Source organism: Panthera onca, chromosome C1 (genome assembly GCF_046562875.1).
Source record: "Panthera onca isolate mPanOnc1 chromosome C1, mPanOnc1 haplotype 2, whole genome shotgun sequence".
Taxonomy (NCBI): Eukaryota; Metazoa; Chordata; class Mammalia; order Carnivora; family Felidae; genus Panthera; species Panthera onca.
In genome coordinates this window covers 104816846-104836782 of record NC_138346.1, presented here as the reverse complement: position 1 = coordinate 104836782, position 19937 = coordinate 104816846, and the positions used below count along the sequence as shown (strand labels likewise).

General features: G+C 41.3%; 1 protein-coding gene across 33 annotated transcripts in view; it reads left to right on the top strand.

Moving 5' to 3' along the window:
* CLASP1 (cytoplasmic linker associated protein 1) overlaps positions 1-19937 on the top strand; it is a 274262-nt gene that overhangs the window by 102031 nt on the left and 152294 nt on the right. For all 33 annotated transcript variants that reach the window (XM_078451384.2, XM_078451387.2, XM_060625391.3 and 30 more), the window contains 2 exons: positions 2515-2612; positions 15480-15547. In XM_078451384.2, coding sequence (XP_078307510.1) covers positions 2515-2612; positions 15480-15547 — 166 coding nt within the window. The remainder of the gene's footprint in view (positions 1-2514; positions 2613-15479; positions 15548-19937) is intronic.

The following is a 19937-nucleotide window of genomic DNA, read 5'->3' as shown; positions in this document are numbered from 1 at the left end:
CAGGCGCCCCTAGAGTCTTGGTGTTTTTACATTTGTCGTATTTCCGACTTCCCTTGAGAGATGAGGAGATGTGACAGAGCTGCCCTGTATTCCTCCAAGACTGGGTGATGGCAGCCTGTGTGCCCGACCCTCCATATTCCCTTCTCTCTCTGCCAGTGGGGCCCCGGCCGGTGCCATTTGTCGTTACACACCCACCCTGCTGCGCTCGGTTATCATGCTCCCTGCCTGGGCCATGTAGGCACTTTAGCTGGGCATCTAGCAGGCACTCAAATTTGTTGAGTGAGTTTGTTACTTCCTGTGGCCTTCAAAGCAGCCTTCAGCTCACAGAGGAGAACTTTGGGACTAAAATAGTTTATGTATTTTATGCAGGATGACTCAGCCCCTAAAAGGCCAAGCAGGTACCCAGATCTATGTTGACTCTCAGGCTAGTATTTCCACTAAATCTGTTGATGGTCCAGACTTTCTAAGTAGGACAAGATCTTGCTTGCTCATTAAGGTGATTGGCTGTGAACAAATGCCATCGTTAGAAAGTGAGCCAAGTGATGTGCTTACTAGTGATCCTCAGGACACAGTGGCATTAACTATTTGTGTGATACATACGTGTCTCCATATAAAACTGCTGCCTGACATCAGAAGGTATTTCTTTTCCCAAATAAACTGATAGTCTGTTTTAGTCAGCTTGGGCCGCCATAACAAAATACCATGGACCCGGTGGCCTGCACAGAAATTTATTTCTCACCGTTCTGAAGGCCGGTAGTTGGAGATCAGGGTGCCGGCGTGGTCTGGTTCTGGTGAGGGGCCTCTTCCGGGTGTGCAGACTGCTCCCGCCCTGTGTGCTCACCTGACCTCTTTGTACACGAGTGGAGAGTGGAGCCAGCTCGTGGATGTCTTTTCTTACGAAGACACCAATGCTGTTGTGCCAAGGCCCTACTCTTAGGACTTCATTTAACCTTAATTATCCTCTTACATAGGTTCTGTCTCTAAATGCAGTCATACTGAGGGTCGGGGCTTCAGCATACAGTGGGGGGGGGGGGGGGGGGGACACAGACATTCGGTCCATAGCGTGAGGTTTCCCTTTTCCACCATAAAGGGAAAAGTTCTCAGTGAGGTTCCCTGTCCTGTAACACTGTTCAGGAGTAGTGGGCAGGATCGAGGACTGTACATTGTTCTTTGTGTCCCTACTTCCTTCCTCTGTCTTTTCTCTGTTATTTTGATTTTCATTGCTTGAGACCCAGTCCAAAATCATGTTGCTCCCCCGTCTGGGCCCGCTGGAGTAAGGACACATCTCCCCTCCTCCCCAACCCTCACAGGTTGGCCTTGGTTCCAGGGCACAGCATACTAAAAATTTTTTCCCCATGTTTTTATTTGCAAAATGTTCAATCTAAAGAAAAATGGTAGGGCCGGTAGTAACCTCCGTATTTACCAGTTAACGTTGGTTTTCTCTCTCTCCGTGTGCGTACACACACCCACCGCAGAAATGCACTCTTTTTTTCCTGAGCCATTTGAAAGTATTTTACACGTGTGATAGTTTGACGCTGAGATACTTCAGTGGGTATCTCTCAATAGCAAGGGTATTTTGTCATGCAACTGCCTGCTATTTTCTCATTCAAGAAATTTCAACATTGCTACAATGATCATGTTTGACGGACAGACAGTCCACATTCAAATTTCCCTGTTTCTGTTTGTTTTCAATCTGTTCTGTTTCTTAAGCCTTGCTTATTGCTGCTTTCTGAGTTCATGTTTGTGTTTGGCCAGCCACTCACCTGCTCTTCCTGAAGCACGTGCCCTGCATCTCTGCTCTCATACCTTTGCACACAGGCTGTACCTTGTTTGGAACCTGTCTCATTTCGTCTTTACCTGGTAAAACGCTGGTCCCCAAGCACATTTTAAGTGGTTCCTTCCTCTTCCAGGAAATGTTTCTTGGTATCTTCTGTGTGCTTCCTCCCTTCCCTAAACTGTGGGAGCTCTTTGTACTCTTATATAATGTTCACAGTATCGTGCTCCGTATTAAATATAGAATTTATGGGCTCCCCCCGACCCCCCAACCCCTGTCTCCTTTCAGGACTGTTAGCTTCTTGAATACAGGGCTCTGTGTAGACTTTACTACCCATTTTTGTTGCTCACTAAGTATTTATTTTATTGAGTTAAATCTAGAATGCTTTTTACATGGTATTTTGTTTTTTGTATAATTCACTTATTTGTAGTGTTTTCTGTTTGGGGAGGATGGTCTGAAAATTCTGGTTTCCTGACATCATCTGAAAGAATTGAAAGAACTAAGGGATGTGGACTTTACATGTCTACCGAGATGGGACCTGAATTTACTCACTGGAATTGTACAGCGACGTCAGCCTGTCAAACATGGCTCTGTCTAGTCAAATGTCTATAAGGGATTGTATCACAGTCACCTTGGTAGATCGGTGATACACTCGGGGTGGTGTATAGTCTGTTGTGTCCCAGCAGCGAGTGCTGTGGATTGACACAGAGCAGCTGTAAGATCTCTTCTTTTACATCTAGGTTCGAGATGCAGCAATAAACAGCTTAGTGGAAATTTACAGACATGTAGGAGAACGTGTGAGGGCAGATCTCAGTAAAAAAGGATTACCACAGTCCCGGTGAGTTCAGACTTTTTTCCTTTCTTCTGCTCGTCTTCCCCTATTCTTTTTTTCAGTTAACATCTTGGTTTGCGCTACTTAATTTGTTGTAATTTTATGCAAAGAATATATGGTTGGAGGATTGGTGGTTGGGGATCTTGTCCAGATCCTGTGTCCTGGCCCCTCCCATTCTACTTCTTCAAAAGGAGGATTATCACCCAGACACCTAGCCATGCTTCATGCTGTGTGTTGATTTTAGAAGTATATTTAAAATCGAGTGGTGTTGAAAAATTCACCATTCTTGTGGTTCCTGTAGTTCTATATCTTGTATGCACAAAGCACCTCATGTACTAGGTGCTTAAAATATATTTGTTTGAATTAATGAAGCCTTTGCAGAATGAGTCCGGATAGAAATAGAGAAGTAATTCTTTGAAATGGTAGTATTCTGTCAATCTCAGTACATCGAGACCAATGCCAGGAGCTCAGCGTCTCATCAGGTCCAAGACAGCCTGAGTCCACAGATGTCTCTGTTGTAGTCAAAACTGTAAAAAATAATGAACAACTGGATATCCATAATTTTAAGTGTGATGGACAAACCTTCAACCTTTTGGTGCCCCGTTACTTTAAGTGAGAGAGTAATGCGTGAGTCCTGGGAAGCTGGACGTGGCCTCGGCTTATGGAGTAGCTTATCCGAGCCTGTCACTGCGTCCCTGGAGATGACGGAAACGTGAAAGCCCAGAAACGTGAAGTGACTTGGGAGAGTACACAGAAGCCCTGTCTCCTGACCCCCCTTTTAATTTTCTGTACCCTGTTTCACAAGAGGTTAGAGAGTCTTGGGAGTCCAAATATGGAATGGGACTTTGAAATATACAGGAGTCCTTTGTCTTGATGTCCCTTGATTGGATGTGATGGAAGTGGACCTTTTACCCTAAAGTAGGAGTTCCAGGAGCAGTCAAGTGGGGCTCTACTGTGTTGTCGTGAGTCCTGTCTGACCCCAGGTTGCTCACCATGGCACCTGAGCTGCGTGCAAGATAATTAGGTGGGGATAAAACTATGTTCATGTTTTTGTATAACATGTCAGCTGTGAGAATAGACTTTTTTGTTACTGTGTTTTATGAGCCTCAGCTTTCTGGTCTTTGCGTATATGGGAGAACACTTAGGAGAAAGACGAACCCGAAGATTAAAGCACTGCACAGTGTCCCAGGGAAAATTGGAGGGCCCGGGTGAGCAGGGAGAGCAGGGCTGGAGGGAGAGGGCTTCTTACTGAAGCCCTGACGTCAGCATCACCGTTGGGAGACAGGCTATGAGCACTGAAGCCCTTCCCTGCTCTCCAGGGATGGCTTCACCAGGCTATGTAGCTTGCGGTGGCCCCAGGCCACGAGCACGCCATCTCACCTGGTGGGACTTCCTGCATCCTGTCTGAAGGCTGCTCCTGGGTCCAGGAGGTGACAAGGGAACACGGAGCTCTCGAGAGGCGAAGGTGCAGAGGAGACTACTGTCCTTGGGGAGGCCTTCTCGCAAGGCTGGCTTTGGGCTGGCAGCTGGAAGCTACGATCTGGGGGGCTTCCCACCATTCCCAAAGAGTGGGCAAGAGTGGGTCACTGTGCCCCAGCAGTGGGTGTTATGCCGAGCACCTGCTTTCCTTCTGGGTGTCCGGCATTTTGGTAAGTGCTACGCAGGGGGTGTCTGCGTGACCAGCCCGGCAGAGAGCGGGGAGACAGCACGGCACACACGTTGTCACAGCTCGCTGCTGGAGCATTCAGCGCATCTCCTGTGACTCCACTCCACTGGGAGGGGCTCTAGGAAGCTTGTGCCTGGTTTCCTCCAGACCTCACCCCGTGTACCTTCTCCCGTTGCTGGTTTCTCAGAGAGTCCTTAAGTATGGTAGTGATTGCTCTGAGTGTGACTGTGTGCCGAGTCCTGAGTCCTTCCAGTCCATTGTTAAACCTGGGGCTGGTCTTGGCGACCCCAACACAGAGAGCGATTTAGGTAGGGTTCTAGGGGCGTTTAATGCCAGCCAGAGCTGGGCCTAGAACCTTTTTGTCCAGACTCCCAGTACTGGTTTTTTTCCACTACCACTCTCCTTTTTTTTTTTTTTTTTTTTTTTAATATTGAAAAGCTACAGAAGAGCTTGGGCCTCCGAATGAGAATGAGGTTTGCCGATATTTCATGTGACCTAAATTACTTCCTACAAATTGTAGACCACACGGAGAGGGCAGTCCTAGGGAAACGGGCCCACATCCTTCACGGCTGTCGTCGTAAAACTGGTGGACACAGTGCCTGGAGAGGGAGGCTGTTGGTGCTTCAACGGCATCATTCCGGTGAAAGAAGCCAAAACTTCATGTTTCTTTGTATTGATTATAAGACCCTTCACTAGCACTGTGACGGTCTGAGGCCCCAGGTGCCACCTTTATTTCGATTTTGCCGGTGATACGTACAAATGGAATGAAATTCCGCTCTTTTAAAGAATCCTCCGGTTGTTCAGAAAATTCATTGTCTGCTATATGTGGCTCCAAGTGGCTGACGGGAGTTCTTGAACGTTCTAGACTTCTGGTACATCGTTTACATACACCTGTTTTGCTGTTATGTGAGCATCGTTGATTTTCAGCCTAGCAAGACACCACAAGACTAATAAAATACTGTGGGATGTGCGCAGTGCTTTCTGACACTTGGATTTAATCCTGAAATAGAAATGCTGTACTCTTAAGAGTTTGTCCATTGAGTACGTGTTGTATTTGAGAAGATTAATTCGATCTCTAAGAAATACATGATGAAACAGATGCCTTCACATCAGCTGAGTGACTTAAATGATAAGAGCCATAATGTGCTTTGAGGTGCGGTTTCTTTTTCCATTTCACAGCTGGGCAGACGCTTGGCCTTTCGTCAGCTTCACGTTGGGGGGACTGGACCTTCGCTTTTGGGTCACGTATTCAGTTATGATTTGGGTCTCGTTATCTGTCTGGTGGCTAAAATCACATGCAACCAGATAACGTGGAGATAGTCAACAACATCTTCTGCACATCAGAAGGTCTCCGCATAGTTGAGTTTGGTCAGTATAGCATTTTACAGTCTTACACACGCTGTCTTCGCAGTTCGTGCACGTGGTGTGGTCGGAAAGTAACGTGATGAATTTCTGCCTGACTTTGTAAGATGCCATGGTGTCGTGCGGTATTTGTGAGACATGTGTGGTTCCTTGTGGCTTCTTTCCTAGACACAGGCTTTTAGCCCACTTTGACATTCACTGTCACCCCATGGCACTTTCCAGAAAATATCTTTATCCACCATGACAGATTTTAGTTCACGAAGTTTATGGTGTTAAATTGCTTCTGAGACCGTCATTTGGGAACCAGACTCCTCAAACAGTAGCTGCTTTAAACCTGAAGGTCCTTTAATTCGTAGATGGAGCTGTGGCCTGGTCCTCTGATGCATTTGTTAGCGCTGGCCTCGCACACCTATAGTTTTGCATGGCTCTGTCAGTGTATTTGTTTTGCTACCTCAACTTAAAAAATTTATGAACATCCACTAGTCATTACTAACAGTTGTGTCGCTAAGGGAAGAATTGAAACTTATTTTTAAGTTGCTTGTGTAAGCTTTAGTGGTATAGAGAGGGCCCAAGGCAAAAGCAGAGGAGAAATGTGTTCTGTGATGTTCCTTCATTTTTAACTTTTATCTTATATGCGAGGCATTTACACAGAGTTGACTCAATTTATAAGATACACGGAAGAAAGGCAGTCCCTTACCCTTCTGCCATCTCCCCACAGAGGCAAACACTGGGTGCTGACTGCCCTGTCTCTGTGGTTGTAAATACCGTGCACGTGTTGTCCTGTGTGGTTTCTGTCGCTGTAAGAATTGTACTTTGCATGACGGAGGATGAATTTCAGCTCCTCCTGACCATGCCAAGCCATTTGACATCTCCTTGTCCACCAGTTGTAGCTATGTTTTACTTGTGGTTATGACAGCGTTTTGTTTATATTATGACCGTGTGTGCTATTTACAGCCCACTGTACCCGGGGAACTGATGGCTTTACCCTTTTTTTCTGCACAACTTTTTGTTTTCCCTGGGTTAATGATGGTCTAACTTTCATTTGAGTAGTTGTCTCCATGCTTACCGTGTGCTAGTACCGTCTACACACTGCCCTTGAACCTGCTCCAGTCTGGACTGGCTGCCCTCACCATCTCTTCCTTTATCGTCCTGACGTCTCTCTCTTGTCATCATCCTGGGGCTTCACTTCTGTCTTCTTAGCCGGTGCACCTGTTTCTCAAAGACCACATCTTCTCTTTCCTGGTTTTCTTTCTCACTTGAGTTGTGCATATTCTTCAGTAGCTGTCCGAGAAGAGACATGGAGAAGGAAAACTTTTTTGACTTTGAGGAGTCTTTGTTCTATCTTGATATTAATAGTGTGCTGCGGTTTAGAACTCCAGATTGGAAGGCTTTTTCCAGAATGTTAAAGCCAGTGCCCCATTGTGTCCAGCTTTCAGTGTTTCTACTGAGAACTCCAAAGTCCTTCTGATTCTTCATCCTATGTAGATAACTTTGGTTCTCTTTGCACCCAGAGTTTGTCTGAAACTTTATGTCAATGGGGCTTTTACGAGACTATACTCATTTTTTTGTGCAGTGCGCTTGGAGGGCCTTTCAGTCTGGGCAGGGACTTGGACCAGTCCACTGATTTCATTTTTTCCTCCCATTTCTGTCTTGATAATTTTGCTCCACCTTCTGGGAGATTTTCTCAAATTTATCTTCCAACCATTCCATTATTGGATATTTGATTTAAAATTTTTTCCTTTTTTGTTATAATTGTACATTCCCTTTTTATAGCATTGTTTCGGGTTTTCTAAAGTAAGAGCCTTCTTGAAATATTCTTATACCATAACTTTCGTATTTTTCATAATTTACCATTTCGAAACCCTTTAGAGTGAACAGTTCAGTTTTCACTGTATTTAGAAAGTTATGTAACCATCACGGCTATCAAGTTTTAGAACATTTGAGAAGAATCCCTGTTTCCATTAGCAGTCACTCTCCATTCCTTCCTTCCACCCAGACTGGCAACCACTCGTCTATTTTTTATTCCTATGGATTTGCCTGTTTTGAGATCTGCAGATAAAATCACACAAAGTGTAACTTTTCCGACTGCCTTCTTTCACTTACCACGGTGTGTTCAGAGTTCAGTCACACTGTAGCATGAGTCATTCCCTCGTATCGCTGAATACGATTTCACTGTGTGTCCTTATCCATTCCTCTGTTGTTTATCCATTCCTCTGTTGATGGGCACTCGTTTCCACCTTTTGGCTATTGTGAATAATGCTGCTATGAAAATGGATGCGCAGGTAGCTCCTACGTTCCTTGCGTCCAGTTCTTTTGGTTAGATTTTAGAAGTGGACTTGCTGGATCGTATCCTGTTAGGTTTAGGTTTTTGAGAAATCGCCATACCGTTTTCCAGAGGTGTTGTACCATTTTGCATTCCTACCAGCAGTGCCAAAGGTGGTGGTTTTTGTGTTTTTGTGTTGTTTTATTTTTGATAATAGCCATCCCAAGGCGTACCTCATTGTGGTTTTTAGAAATTTTCTTTACCTTTCTTGAAGATCACTTGACCGTTAATGTAAGGATTTCTTTTTGTAATTTCGTTGATCTGTATGTCTGTCCTCCTGGTACCTCGCTGTACCAGCTTTGTAGTAAATTTTGAAATCTAAGTTTGTTCTTCTCAAGATTGTTTTGGTTATTCTGGGTGCCTTGCAGGTCCACGTGAATTTTAGGATGTACTTGTCAATTTCTGGGAAAAGGGCAGCTAGGAATTCAGTAGAAACTGAATTCACATTGAGTTTGGGGAATACTGCCCAGAGATCAAGAGTCGCATGCTCTTCCAGCTGAGCCAGCCGGACACCCCTAGGTGTTATAATCCAGTCTCTTTACTTGGTTATAGGCCTGTTCAGATTTTGTCTCCTTTTGAGTCCCTTTTGGTAGTTTGTGACTGTCTAGGAATTTGTCCACTTAAGGTTATCTAATTTTTAACACACAGTTCATAGGCTTTTTTTTTTTGTTTTTATTTTTGTAAGGATAGTTGTACTGTGCCTTCCTTTATCTTTTAAGTTTAGTAATCTGTGTCTTTTTTTTTTTCTGATCAGATTAAAGATTTGTCAAATTTGGTGTTTTTTTTTTCCAAAGAACTAAGTTTTGACTTCTTGATTGTTATTGTTTTTCTGGTTCCTATTTCATATATTTCTGCTTTAATCTTTATTTTTTCCTTCCTTTTGCCTGGTTTGAGTTCCCAGTTTTTTAAGATAGAAAGTTAGGTTATTGATTTAATACCTTCTTTAAAAAATTTTTTTTAAGGTTTATTTCTTTTTGAGAGAGACACACACACATAGAGTGAGTGGGGGAGGGGCACAGAGAGAGGGAGACAACAGAATCTGAAGCGGGCTCCAGGCTCTGAGCCGTTAGCACAGAGCCTGATATGGGGCTCGAACTCAGGAACTGTGAGATCCTGACCTGAGCCAAAGTTGGACGCTTAACTGACTGAGCCACCCAGGCACCCCTAATATCTTCTGTTTTAATGTAGGCAATTACACCTGTCAATTTCTTTGTAAGTACTACTAAAGCTGCATACCGTGTTGTGCGTATTGTGTTCATTTTTATTCGTATTGGAGTATTTTTTAATTTGCCGTTTGCTTTTATCTTTGACCTCTTTGTTATTAAGTGTTATGTTAGTGTTTTGAGTGCTATTTAACTGTTATTTAAGTGCTGTTGTGTTATTTGTGTTTTATTAAATTTTTACATTATTTGCGATTTTCTCATTTTTACTTGTCATTGATTTCTAATTTTATCTTAACTGCAGTTATAGATCATAATTTCTATGTTCTGTGATTTCATTTCTTTGAATTTTGTTTTAGGCTTGTTTTGTGTTCTGGCGTGTGATCTTCCCTGGAGAATGTTCCAGGTGCACTTGAGAAGTATCTGTATTTTGTTAATTATTGAAATGTGTGATATTGAAGTCTCCAATTAATACCGCTAAATTATTTATTTCTCTCTTCAGTTCTGCCACCTTTTGCTTCATGTATTTTGGGGCTCTGTTCTTAGGTACATAAAATTACTATATCTTCATGATATGTTGACCCTTTTGTCATTGTAAAATGTCCTTGTCGCTGATAGCAATTTTCGTCTTAAAGTCTATGCTGTCTGATAATAGTATAGCCACTCCAGACCTCTTTTGAGCACTGTTTGCATGGAGTATGTTTTTCTGTCCTATTATTTTCTGTCTCTGTCTTTGTATCTAACCTGAATCTCTTGTAGGTAGCATATAGTTGAGTGTTATTTATTCAGTCTGATCATCTTTGCCTTTTCAATGGAGTGTTTAATTCATTCATATTTAATGTCGTATCAATGAGATAGATTTTATTTCTGCTATTTTGCTGTTTGTGTTTTGTATGTCATGACTCCTTTGTTTCTTCTCTGTTACTCCCTTATTTTATGTGAAAAATATTTTTTTGTGTACCATTTTAATTTTCTTGTTTCTTTTACTATTCTTTTTTGGAATTATTTTCTTAGTGTTTGCTCTGGGGATTTCAGTTGACGTCTTAATTTATAGAAGCTTAGTTAGAATTATTACCCTTAATTAATTTCAGTATTAAAAACTTTACTTTTCTGTTTTCTCCCTTCCTTTCTTCTGTCGTGTTTATTTATATGTCTTTATATATTACAGCTCACCAACACACACAGTTTTATAATTACGGCTTTATGTAGTTTCCCGTTAAGTTATGTAGGAGACGAGAAGAGTTAAAAACAACAAATAATATATATTTATACTGTCTGTTATGTTTACCTAAGTTTTATGTTTACCTTTGTAGTTATTTTTACTGGTGTTTTTTATATCTTCATGTGGATTTGGGCTAATGTATGGTCTCTTTTCATTTCAGTCTGAAGGACTCCTCTGTTTTTTTTGTTTATCTAGGAATGTCTTAAATTCTTCATTTTCCCCTACCCAGAGCCTAAAATTCGTTCATGTACAGACTGAAATATCATTGGTCCGGAGAGGATTCTCTGCTTCATTTTTGAAGGGTAATTTTGTTGGATACAGAATTCTTGGTTGAGATTTTTAGGTTTGTTGTTGTTTTTTAATGTGTGTTATGTATTTATTTTCAAATTATTGAGGTATACTTGGTTCAGATTTAAAATTTTAAGACTTTGAAATCACTGCCACTTGATCTCCACTGTTTTTTTTTCCTTTTTTTTTTAATGAGAAATTATTTATTTATTTTATTGAGGATTCGTTGTACATAAAGAGTGCCTTCCCTGTTGTTGCTTTCAAGATTTTGTCTTTTCTTCCAGCAGTTTGTTTCTCATGTGTTGGTTAGGATCTCTTTAAGTTTATTCTATTTGGAGTTTGTTGAGCTTCTTGAATATGTAGGTTAAAATTTTATATAAAATGTGAGAAGTTTTTGGCCATTATTTCTCCATATATTCTGTCCTTTTTTCTTTCTTCTGGTATTTCATTATATGTTTTGTTGGTACGTACATATGTATATATGTTGGTACATTATAAGAACATGAACTCTTAGGCTCTGGTTTGTTTTTTGTTTGTTTGTGCCCTGTTCCTTTTCTTTTGTTTCTCAGACAGAATATTGTCAACTGACTCCTCTTCAAGGTTGCAGCTTTTTTCTTCTCTCAACTCAAATTTGTTGTTGAGCCCTCTTGTGAATTTTTTTTTTTTAAGATTTTGTTTTTTTAAAGTAATCTCTATGCCCAACGTGGGGCTCAAACCCACAACCCAGAGATCAGGATTTGCATGCTCTATCAACCAGTCCAGTCAGGCACCCCATCTAGTGAATTTTTTATTTCAGTTTTATACTTTTCATTTGTAGAATCTCTGTAGGATTCTTATGTTTTCTGTCTCTTCAGTGATATTCTCTATTTGGTGAGACGTTCTTATACTTACCTTCAGTTCTTTAGAAATAATCTCCTTTACTTATTTTTAACATACTTATAATAGTTGATTTCAAATATTCATCTAATAAGTTCAGTCTCTGGGCTTCCTTTAAGGATAGTTTCTGATGACTGATTTTTGTGGGTTTTTTTCTCCATATGGGCCATATTTTCTTGCTTCTTTACATGTATAAATATTTTGTTGAAACGGGTCATTTAAAATAATATATTTTGCACCTTTGGACATCACAGTCTGTTTTTCTCTGCAGATTTGTTGTTCTTGGTGTTTGTTCCTCCCTGCTTGTTTAGTAATTTTCCTCAACTAATTCCATAAAGTCTATATTTTTTTCTTATGTGTATGGCTACTGAAGTCTCTACTTGGTTAGCATAGTGTCTAGCTAATGATTTGATAGACATTTCCTTGGATGCCTTAAACCAACCAGTCAGCCTCGCAGCCTTTGCTGAAGTGCTGTCTGTGTATGTTGGGGAATGTTTTCCGTGTTCTGGTGGGCAGTTTATGCATCTCTGCCTTCCCCTTTTCTGTCTGCTTGTGCAGAGCGTCAAGGTCAGCCAGCGATGAGACATTAGTGTGTTCTCAGGTCTTTTCTTAGACTTTCCTACAGTCTTGCACCTATGCATAGTCTTTCAGATTCCCAGGAATGTGTCAGATTTTTTTCAAAGTCCCCTGTGGACATCTCATTCTCCATTTTTCTTTGTAAACTTTTTGGTCAGTGTCTTTGCCCCAGTTGTCATCATCTTAGGCAGTTGCCATGTTAAGCAGTTGTTGCTGATTCTTTTTGATCTTGGCTTCAGGCGTAAGAGTCTCTCCTACTGAATGTGCTGTGAATCATGTAAAATAAAACCCTGCGAATGGGGATTCTAGGATATGCCAGACAGGTCAAATCATTACAGTTCTCTTGGAATGGGGATTTTTATGGTGCTCCAGACTTGCTCAGCTCTTCCCAGTGGCTTTGAGGCTGCTGGTTTTCAAACTATTATGATTGTGAGGCTGTTGATTTTCAGCTGGTGAGTTGGTGATGGAAATAAAACACAGCAAAACAGTGAAAAGCTTGCTGTCCTTACCAAGATTGAGCAGTTTTTCTTGAAGAGGGCTCCTTGGACTGTAGCAAACCTTTGTTTAATTTCCAGAGCTTTGAAAAACTTGATTTTGACGTATTTTGTGAATGTTTGCTTTGCTCTTTGGAGGAGCAGATTTTCTGTCATTTTGAAGGTCTCCTTCCCTGTTTGCTTTTATAATCGCACTATTTTCTTTATCTCTTTGGGAGTATTAATGATATATTTTAAAAACTTCTCATTCTTCTTCTTTCCTCTGAATTGGGATTCTGGGGTATACGTTTGTTCATCTTGGGACTCCCTTTTTCACTTTAGAAGCTTTGCTCACGCATCTTTGAATTGGTTTGTCTGCTCACATTTAAGAGTAGTAGACTAAAAAGTCACTTAGCTCTGAGTGTATGAGTGGAGCTTGTTGACTGTGAGCTTACTAGTGCTTTTAGGAAATTATTTTAAATTTATATTATAGGATATTCTAGGAAGGAATAACTAGATCTCACACTAAAAAAAAAAAGCAATGCCAGTTGGGATTGAGGAGTTGGATATAAATTTTGAATTCAGAAAAACCAGGAAGAAATGGTACTAGTTATTTGTGAGAATAGTAAAGAAATTTAATTCAGATTTGAGATCCAGAGATTTCACAGACAAAAATGAAAAACACTTGGTGGCTTCAGAGGGTAATCGTTACTTCGACACATCATTCAGTGTCTCTGAATGTATAAAACTCACCCTGTTTGGCTTGTGCAGATTCGCTGGTCCCAGGGAGGCGTTGTGTATTGCTGTGTTCAGAGCTAGCAGACGAAAGCCATTCCTAAGGAATGCTCTGTTGGGGTTAGACTGTCCTGAAGCCAGGTTACTGGTCTCTTGAGGTGGTAGCCTTCTTAGGAGCCGCCGTATAGGCATCGCTGAGTAGAGAATGAGGTGCAGCTACTGAGACGGGTGTGGGTAGAGGGAAAGGCATGCCTTCCCGAGGGATTTCTGCATGAAAGTGCAGGTACCGAAAAGGCAGCAATCATTTTAGCCTTCTCATCCCTAGTTGTTTGGGCCTGCTAGTTGGGGGTAATGTGGCCCCAGTGAGTAGACATTACCCCAGATGGAGTCTACAGTCTTGTTCTCAGTTGCCATTGACAAGGTGACTACTCTACCAGGAACGGATGAAATACTTGCCCCTCGCAGTAATTTTAGGACCAGCGAGGCTAGAGGTATGCCTTGTCCCTACCTTGCAAACTTGCAGGCATGCTCACGTCAGAGGGTGTAGTTGTGACACAATAAAGTGGTAAGTTGGTCAGGGCATGCCCTGGCAACCTGTGTAGTGATATTATTTATGTGCTTTTTTATGCCACTGGAGATCTTTGGTGCTCATAAAAGGGAAGGTGATGGAAACATCATAGGAAATTGATTCTAAGACATTTTTCCAGATCTTTAGTAGCCTCTGGATTTGAAAGTGAGTTTTACTCATATCTGGTCCTCAGGTGACACAAGTTTTTTGTAATTCAGTGGTGCCAACTTTGATTAATTGGTAATGGCTGTCTGGAGCAGGTCGGGGAAGGATTTTGAGGCTACATCTGGGCTTAGATGGAAAGATGGGCCAAGAAGATTGATCTCTGCCATGGTGTGGGAAGGGGGAGAGGCAGTATGTCAGGCCCCTTTATCCCCTCCATTTTACCTCTCTTTGCTGATATGTAGTTTTGGCTCCCCTGTGACTTAGAATGTAGCATCCTAAGTAGGAAAGAATGAAGTAGAAGCTGTAGAAATTAGGGACTTTACACACCTCAGCGTCTGGCCAGCTCAGTACTAGACTCAGTGAATGAACTCTGAAGGAACGGAGGCCAGAATGTGTGCAGTTTCTGTAGTGAGGGCAGGAACAGTCTTCACGCCATGATGTAACTCTCCTGCATGACGTACAGAATACCAAAAGTACATGGTTCCCATCCCTGTCCTGAAGAAGAGCCCATTCTAGTTGCGAAGAAAAGACAAACATGTTTGAAATGATTAGAGCTTGTATGACAGAATGGTTTGTAAGCAAGTGCTAAAATTTCTAGTCTGGTCCCTGGAATTGGTGGTGTAGGTTTGAACGCAAAAATATATTGCTTTCGAATCTCTGCCTTTACACTTATTCCAGTGTATCTGTTTTGGCTTGGGAAAGCCTAGGTTTTTCTTGACTTTTTCTACCAGGCGAGATTAGCACCCATCTACCCCACCCCGTTTTCCTCTCATTATTGGTGTCACTAGGATGGAATATTTTGACTGGTTTAAGGGATTTTGTTTCAATTAAAGTGTCAAGGTGAAAATGATCCATTAATAGAAAATGTCATGTAGATTTTTTTTCAATTAAAGATTACCTAGTCACTGTTTGTTTCTGGAGAAATTACTTAAGCATTTCTGAATTAAGTGTAAGTCACAGAAAAGCCTGTATATTGTAATGTTGGTGCATTTGAACAATAACAGTCTGTGCTTAGAAATAGGAGAAATACAGGCTTTTCATAATGTATACATTTTGTGTCGAGTAGTCAGTTTAATGCAGTGTCTGAGATCACGGGCTCTGGATTCTTACTCTCCGGGCTAGCATCTTCTACCCTGACTGTGTTACCCTAAGCAAGTTACTGGGTCTTGATTTCTTCATCTGTAAAATGGGGATGATAATCTCATACATGGCTGTGGTAAGGATTAAACAAGATTTTTCAGAGAGAGCCCTAAGTCAGTGCTTGGTCTGTAAGTGCTTGGTTATTATTGGATGTTATTAATGTTACTAATGTAGTTGCTGTTTTTGTTATTAAGTGGGTTTATATCATTGACTTTTTTTTGGAGTGTGATTCAGTTTCACATTAGTGTTTTAATATAATTGACTGTGAACAGTGATTGTTAACAGTCTTTACATATATGTGTGCTTTTTTTTCATACAGGTTGAATGTAATTTTTACAAAATTTGATGAAGTTCAAAAATCTGGAAACATGATCCAGTCAGCAAACGGTGAGTAGAAAAAGCAGTTGTTCTATTTTTGCCTTTTCAGTTTTAGGTCCGAAATGCTCGTGCTATTTCTGAACAGCTGAATTTGATACCTTGAGAACAGTTTCTAGGTCTGAAGACTTAACCTCCATTGACCCTCCCCCTTTCCCAGGCCAGAAGCTGTGAGGTTGTTGGCTTTCTTTTGTAGCTCGCACTGAATTCGGGAACTAATCCTGTTGGCTTTACTGTTACAAGCACATTTGGACTCCCTGGGCCTCTGCCGCAGTCGTTGCCCTTCTCCTGCTACCGAGCTGTCGTGCTCTTTTCCCTGTGCTCTCACGGTAGACACGCAACCACTGTCCTTGCTGTTACTCTCTCCCGCCGCCCACGGGCTGTTTTCCATACAGCCATCAGAGGGATCCTTCTGTTTTTATTATTTTTCAATTTTTGAAATTTAAGTAGGCTCCACGCCCATCGTAAGGCTCGAACTCACGACCCTGAGACGGAGTCACACGCTCTGCCAGCTGAGCCAGCCAGGCGCCCCCAGAGTAATCCTTTTAGAATGTAACTCGCGTGGTGTTAATCCCCTGTTCAGAATCCTCCAGAGGTTTTCCATCACACAGAGACTGCAGTTCGGTGGCTCACCATGGCCCACCAGGCCCTGACACGATCTGACGCTGGCTACCATTCTGATATCGTGATGTTCTTCTCCAAGGTTCTCTTGGCTCTACTTCCATTGGCCTCCTTACTAATTTTGAACATTCCACGCTTCTCCTGCTTCAGGGCCTCTGTGCTTACAGTTCTTTCTGCTTGAAACATTTGTCCCCTGGGTGTCCCCGTGGCTCTCCTTCTCATTCCATCCAGATCTCGGCTGCAGACACACTCCATTACCGAGGTCAGCCAGTATAGCATATCCAGTGTTCGAAGGGTACTCTGTGCCTTCATCCTGTTTAATGTTCCTTCTTACTGCGTATCACTGCAAAATGTTTGTTCACGAGGGCAAGGACTTTGTATTATTCCTTTCTTTACCTTTAGTGCCTCAAAAGTTCCCTGGCATGTGGTATAGGTGTGCAATAAATATTGTGGAATAAATAAACAAAATAACTTAGATTTGAATTGTGACTTACTGTTTCTGGTACCTGTATTCATTTTACTATACCTTGTGAGGATGTTTGAGGACAAGTGGATATTTCTTGTGATTCCAGAAGGGGAAGAAAAGACAAGTGAATCACTGTATGAGTGAAGTCCTCATAAGGCAGTTGCCAACAAGGACTTTTTCTAACTCTCAGATAGCTCATTGCATCATGGTGATTTCAGGGCTCTTAGATCACCACATAGCTTTCACGTTTTGAATATCTTGAGGTTGTAAAAAAGAGTTTGTCACTTTCAGGAAAGTTCCTCCTAGTACATAAAGGCAGAGCAGAAACAGGATCCCGGTCTTTGGACCTCTGCTCAGCTGTGTACCTACCATATCAGTAGGGAATTTGTCATTGGATAGTATGTTTCTTATAAAATGCTTAAAGACCTCTAAACATACTTTCATTAATCTCTCTTAACTTCTCTTTCGTATGTTTGTAAAAACATAATATTAAGAGGGGAAAAAGAATATTTACTATAATGCTATCACCAACAAATCAGTTTTCATTTATTGCATATTCACTTGTAGTTCATTTTCTGTAACTATATAATTTGTATGTAATCTTATTGCATAATTTCTGTACATTGCCCCCTACTTTTTTTTTTTTTAAAAGAACTTATTTATTTATTTATTTTGAGAGAGGGAAGGGCAGAGAGAGAGGGAGGGAGAGAATCCCAAGCAGGCCCAGCACTGTCAGTGCAGAGCCTGACATGGGACTCCATCTCAATGAAACGCAAAATCATGACTGAGCTGAAATCAAGAGTCAGATGTGTAACCAGCTGAACCACTCAGGCACACCTATTCATTTTTCTTTTAAAGTTTACTTATTTGAGAGAAAGAGCACATGTGCGCAAGCAGGAGAGGGGCAGAGAGAGAATCCCAAACACTCTCAACCCTGTCAGTGCCAAGCTCAATGTGGGGCTCGATCCCATGAACCATGAGATCGTGACCTGAGGTGAAATCAAGAGTTGGATGCTTAACTGACTGAGGCCCCCAGGTGCCCCTGAAGATTTTCTTTTTGAGTAATCTCTCGTCAACATGGGACTTGAACTTAAAATCCCAAGATCGAGAGTTGCCTGACCTCCTGACTGAGCCAGCCAGATGTCCCATCCCCTGCTTTTGTATATACTTTTATATGTGCTTCACAACATATCTGTGGTGGAGCTGGGACCAGGACTCTGGCCATCCAGTGATGAGTGGCACTGCTGGTGTGGCCAGGCAGGGCAGCCCAGCCAGTTGCAAGACACGGGCTCCTAAGTGTGTGTGTGTGTGTGTGTGCGTGCACGTAGTTGGTGTGTTTTCCCAGTTTAAAACTTGTTGGTACCAAGATAGAAAGTACCAGGTAAAGAGGTAAGGGCGGTGGCTGAAAAGTGAGTTTGTGCTTTATAGCCTGTGTTATAAATTATAGCTATGAAACAGAATCCCATTATGCTGCTGGCACAGGGAGAAGGACCACACCCATGCTGGAGGCTTGTCTGGGAAAGTGTGTATATACTGAGTTTTAATGAACATGACACACAGGATTTAATCGTCAAGAATACTAAAATCCTGTGGTATTGGGTGCATCATAGCAACATTTTATTCTAAACGTCCACATGTAAATACTGCCCCTGCATATCCCTATATGTGTGTATATGTGGTAAAGCGGTAAGCACTGAGAATGAAAACAGTACTTTTAGGCATTTGTGTTAAAAATAATAGATGGTAAGGAAATTTTAATTCAAAACTTCCTGAAGGCCTTAAAATTTCAGCTTTCTTCTGAATATATGTAGTATTATTTTTTAATTGTTAGGGCCAAAACAGAATAAGGCATATATATAAAGATTTTAGAATTCTTAACCCAGAGAAGTTTAGTCTCTTTACTGCAACTTTGAGAGACTTAGGTAAGATGTTCAGTAGCTGTCAAAAGCAAACCACTTAATTTCTTTCTTTTCTTGAGTCATTGAACATCCTGATAGCATAGAGAAACCATAGTCAGAACATAATAAAACCCATCCCCCCTTCTAATTTTGGGGGTTTTTTGCCCATTGATTCCCAGTGGAACCAGTTTTTTAATTGCTCTGGACATAGACCATTGACTGCTCTGCTTACTGCTTTCTCCAGTTTGCTCCTTATATAGGTAGACTCTGACTTTTCTGAACTCTTCTATTGGTTCTTAGAATTTTTGTAGATTCCTTGGCATTTTCTGCGTAAACAAATCATCTGCAAATAGGAATAGTTTTATCTCTTTGAGATCTGTATACTTTTTCTTTTTCTTGCCTTATTGCATTGGCTAGAATTTCTTCCACTACATTAAGTACAAGTGGTGAGAGTAGACATCCTTACATTGTTCCCAGTCTTAGGTCCTTCACAACTAAGCATGATGTTAGTTGTAGTTGTTTTTGTAGATATTCTTGAGCAAGATGAGGCAGTTCTCATCTATTCCTATTTAAGTTTTTATCACAAGCAGGTGTTGGATTATTTTTGGAGGGGAAATCATCAGCTTATTTTAAATATTGAGATATAATGGCGGTGCCTGGGTAGCTCAGTTGGTTAAGCGTCCGACTTTGGCTCAGGTCATGATCTCACACTCTTGGGTTTGAGCCCCACGGCAGGATCTGTGCTGACAGCTCAGAGCCTGGAGTCTGCTTCGGACTCTGTGTCTCCTCTCTCTCTGTCCCTCCCCGGCTCATGCTTTATCTTTCTCTTTAAAATAAACAAACATTTTTTAAAACGTAATAAATACTGAGATATAATCTATAGACAAAAATTTACTTTTTTAAAGTGTATACTTCTGTGTTGTTTTGTATATTTACAAAACTGTGCAGTTATCTAATTCCATAATATTTTTATCACCTCCAAGGAGACCTATGATCGTTAGCACTCCCTGTTTTCTTCTCCCAGTCCCTGACAGCCTGCTTTCTGTCTCTAGGGAGTTGCTTATTCAGGACATTTTATATAAGTGCAGTCATAGATTTTATGGCTTTTTGTATATGACTTCTTTCACTTAGCATAATGTTTTCAGGGTTTACCCGTGGAGTAGCATGTATCTGTATTTCATTCCTTTTTATGGCTGAATAATATTTCACTGCTGTATAGATACGACCTTATGTTATCCATTCATCAGTTGATGGACATTTGGGTTGTTTCCACTTTTTGACTATTGTGAGGAATGCTACTGTGAATAATTTGTCTGAATGTTTTTATGTGGAGATGTTTTATGTGGGAATTGAAATTCCCTTGCTGTGGAATTGCTGGGTCATGTGGTAACTCTGTGTTTAACTTTTTGCCTAACTG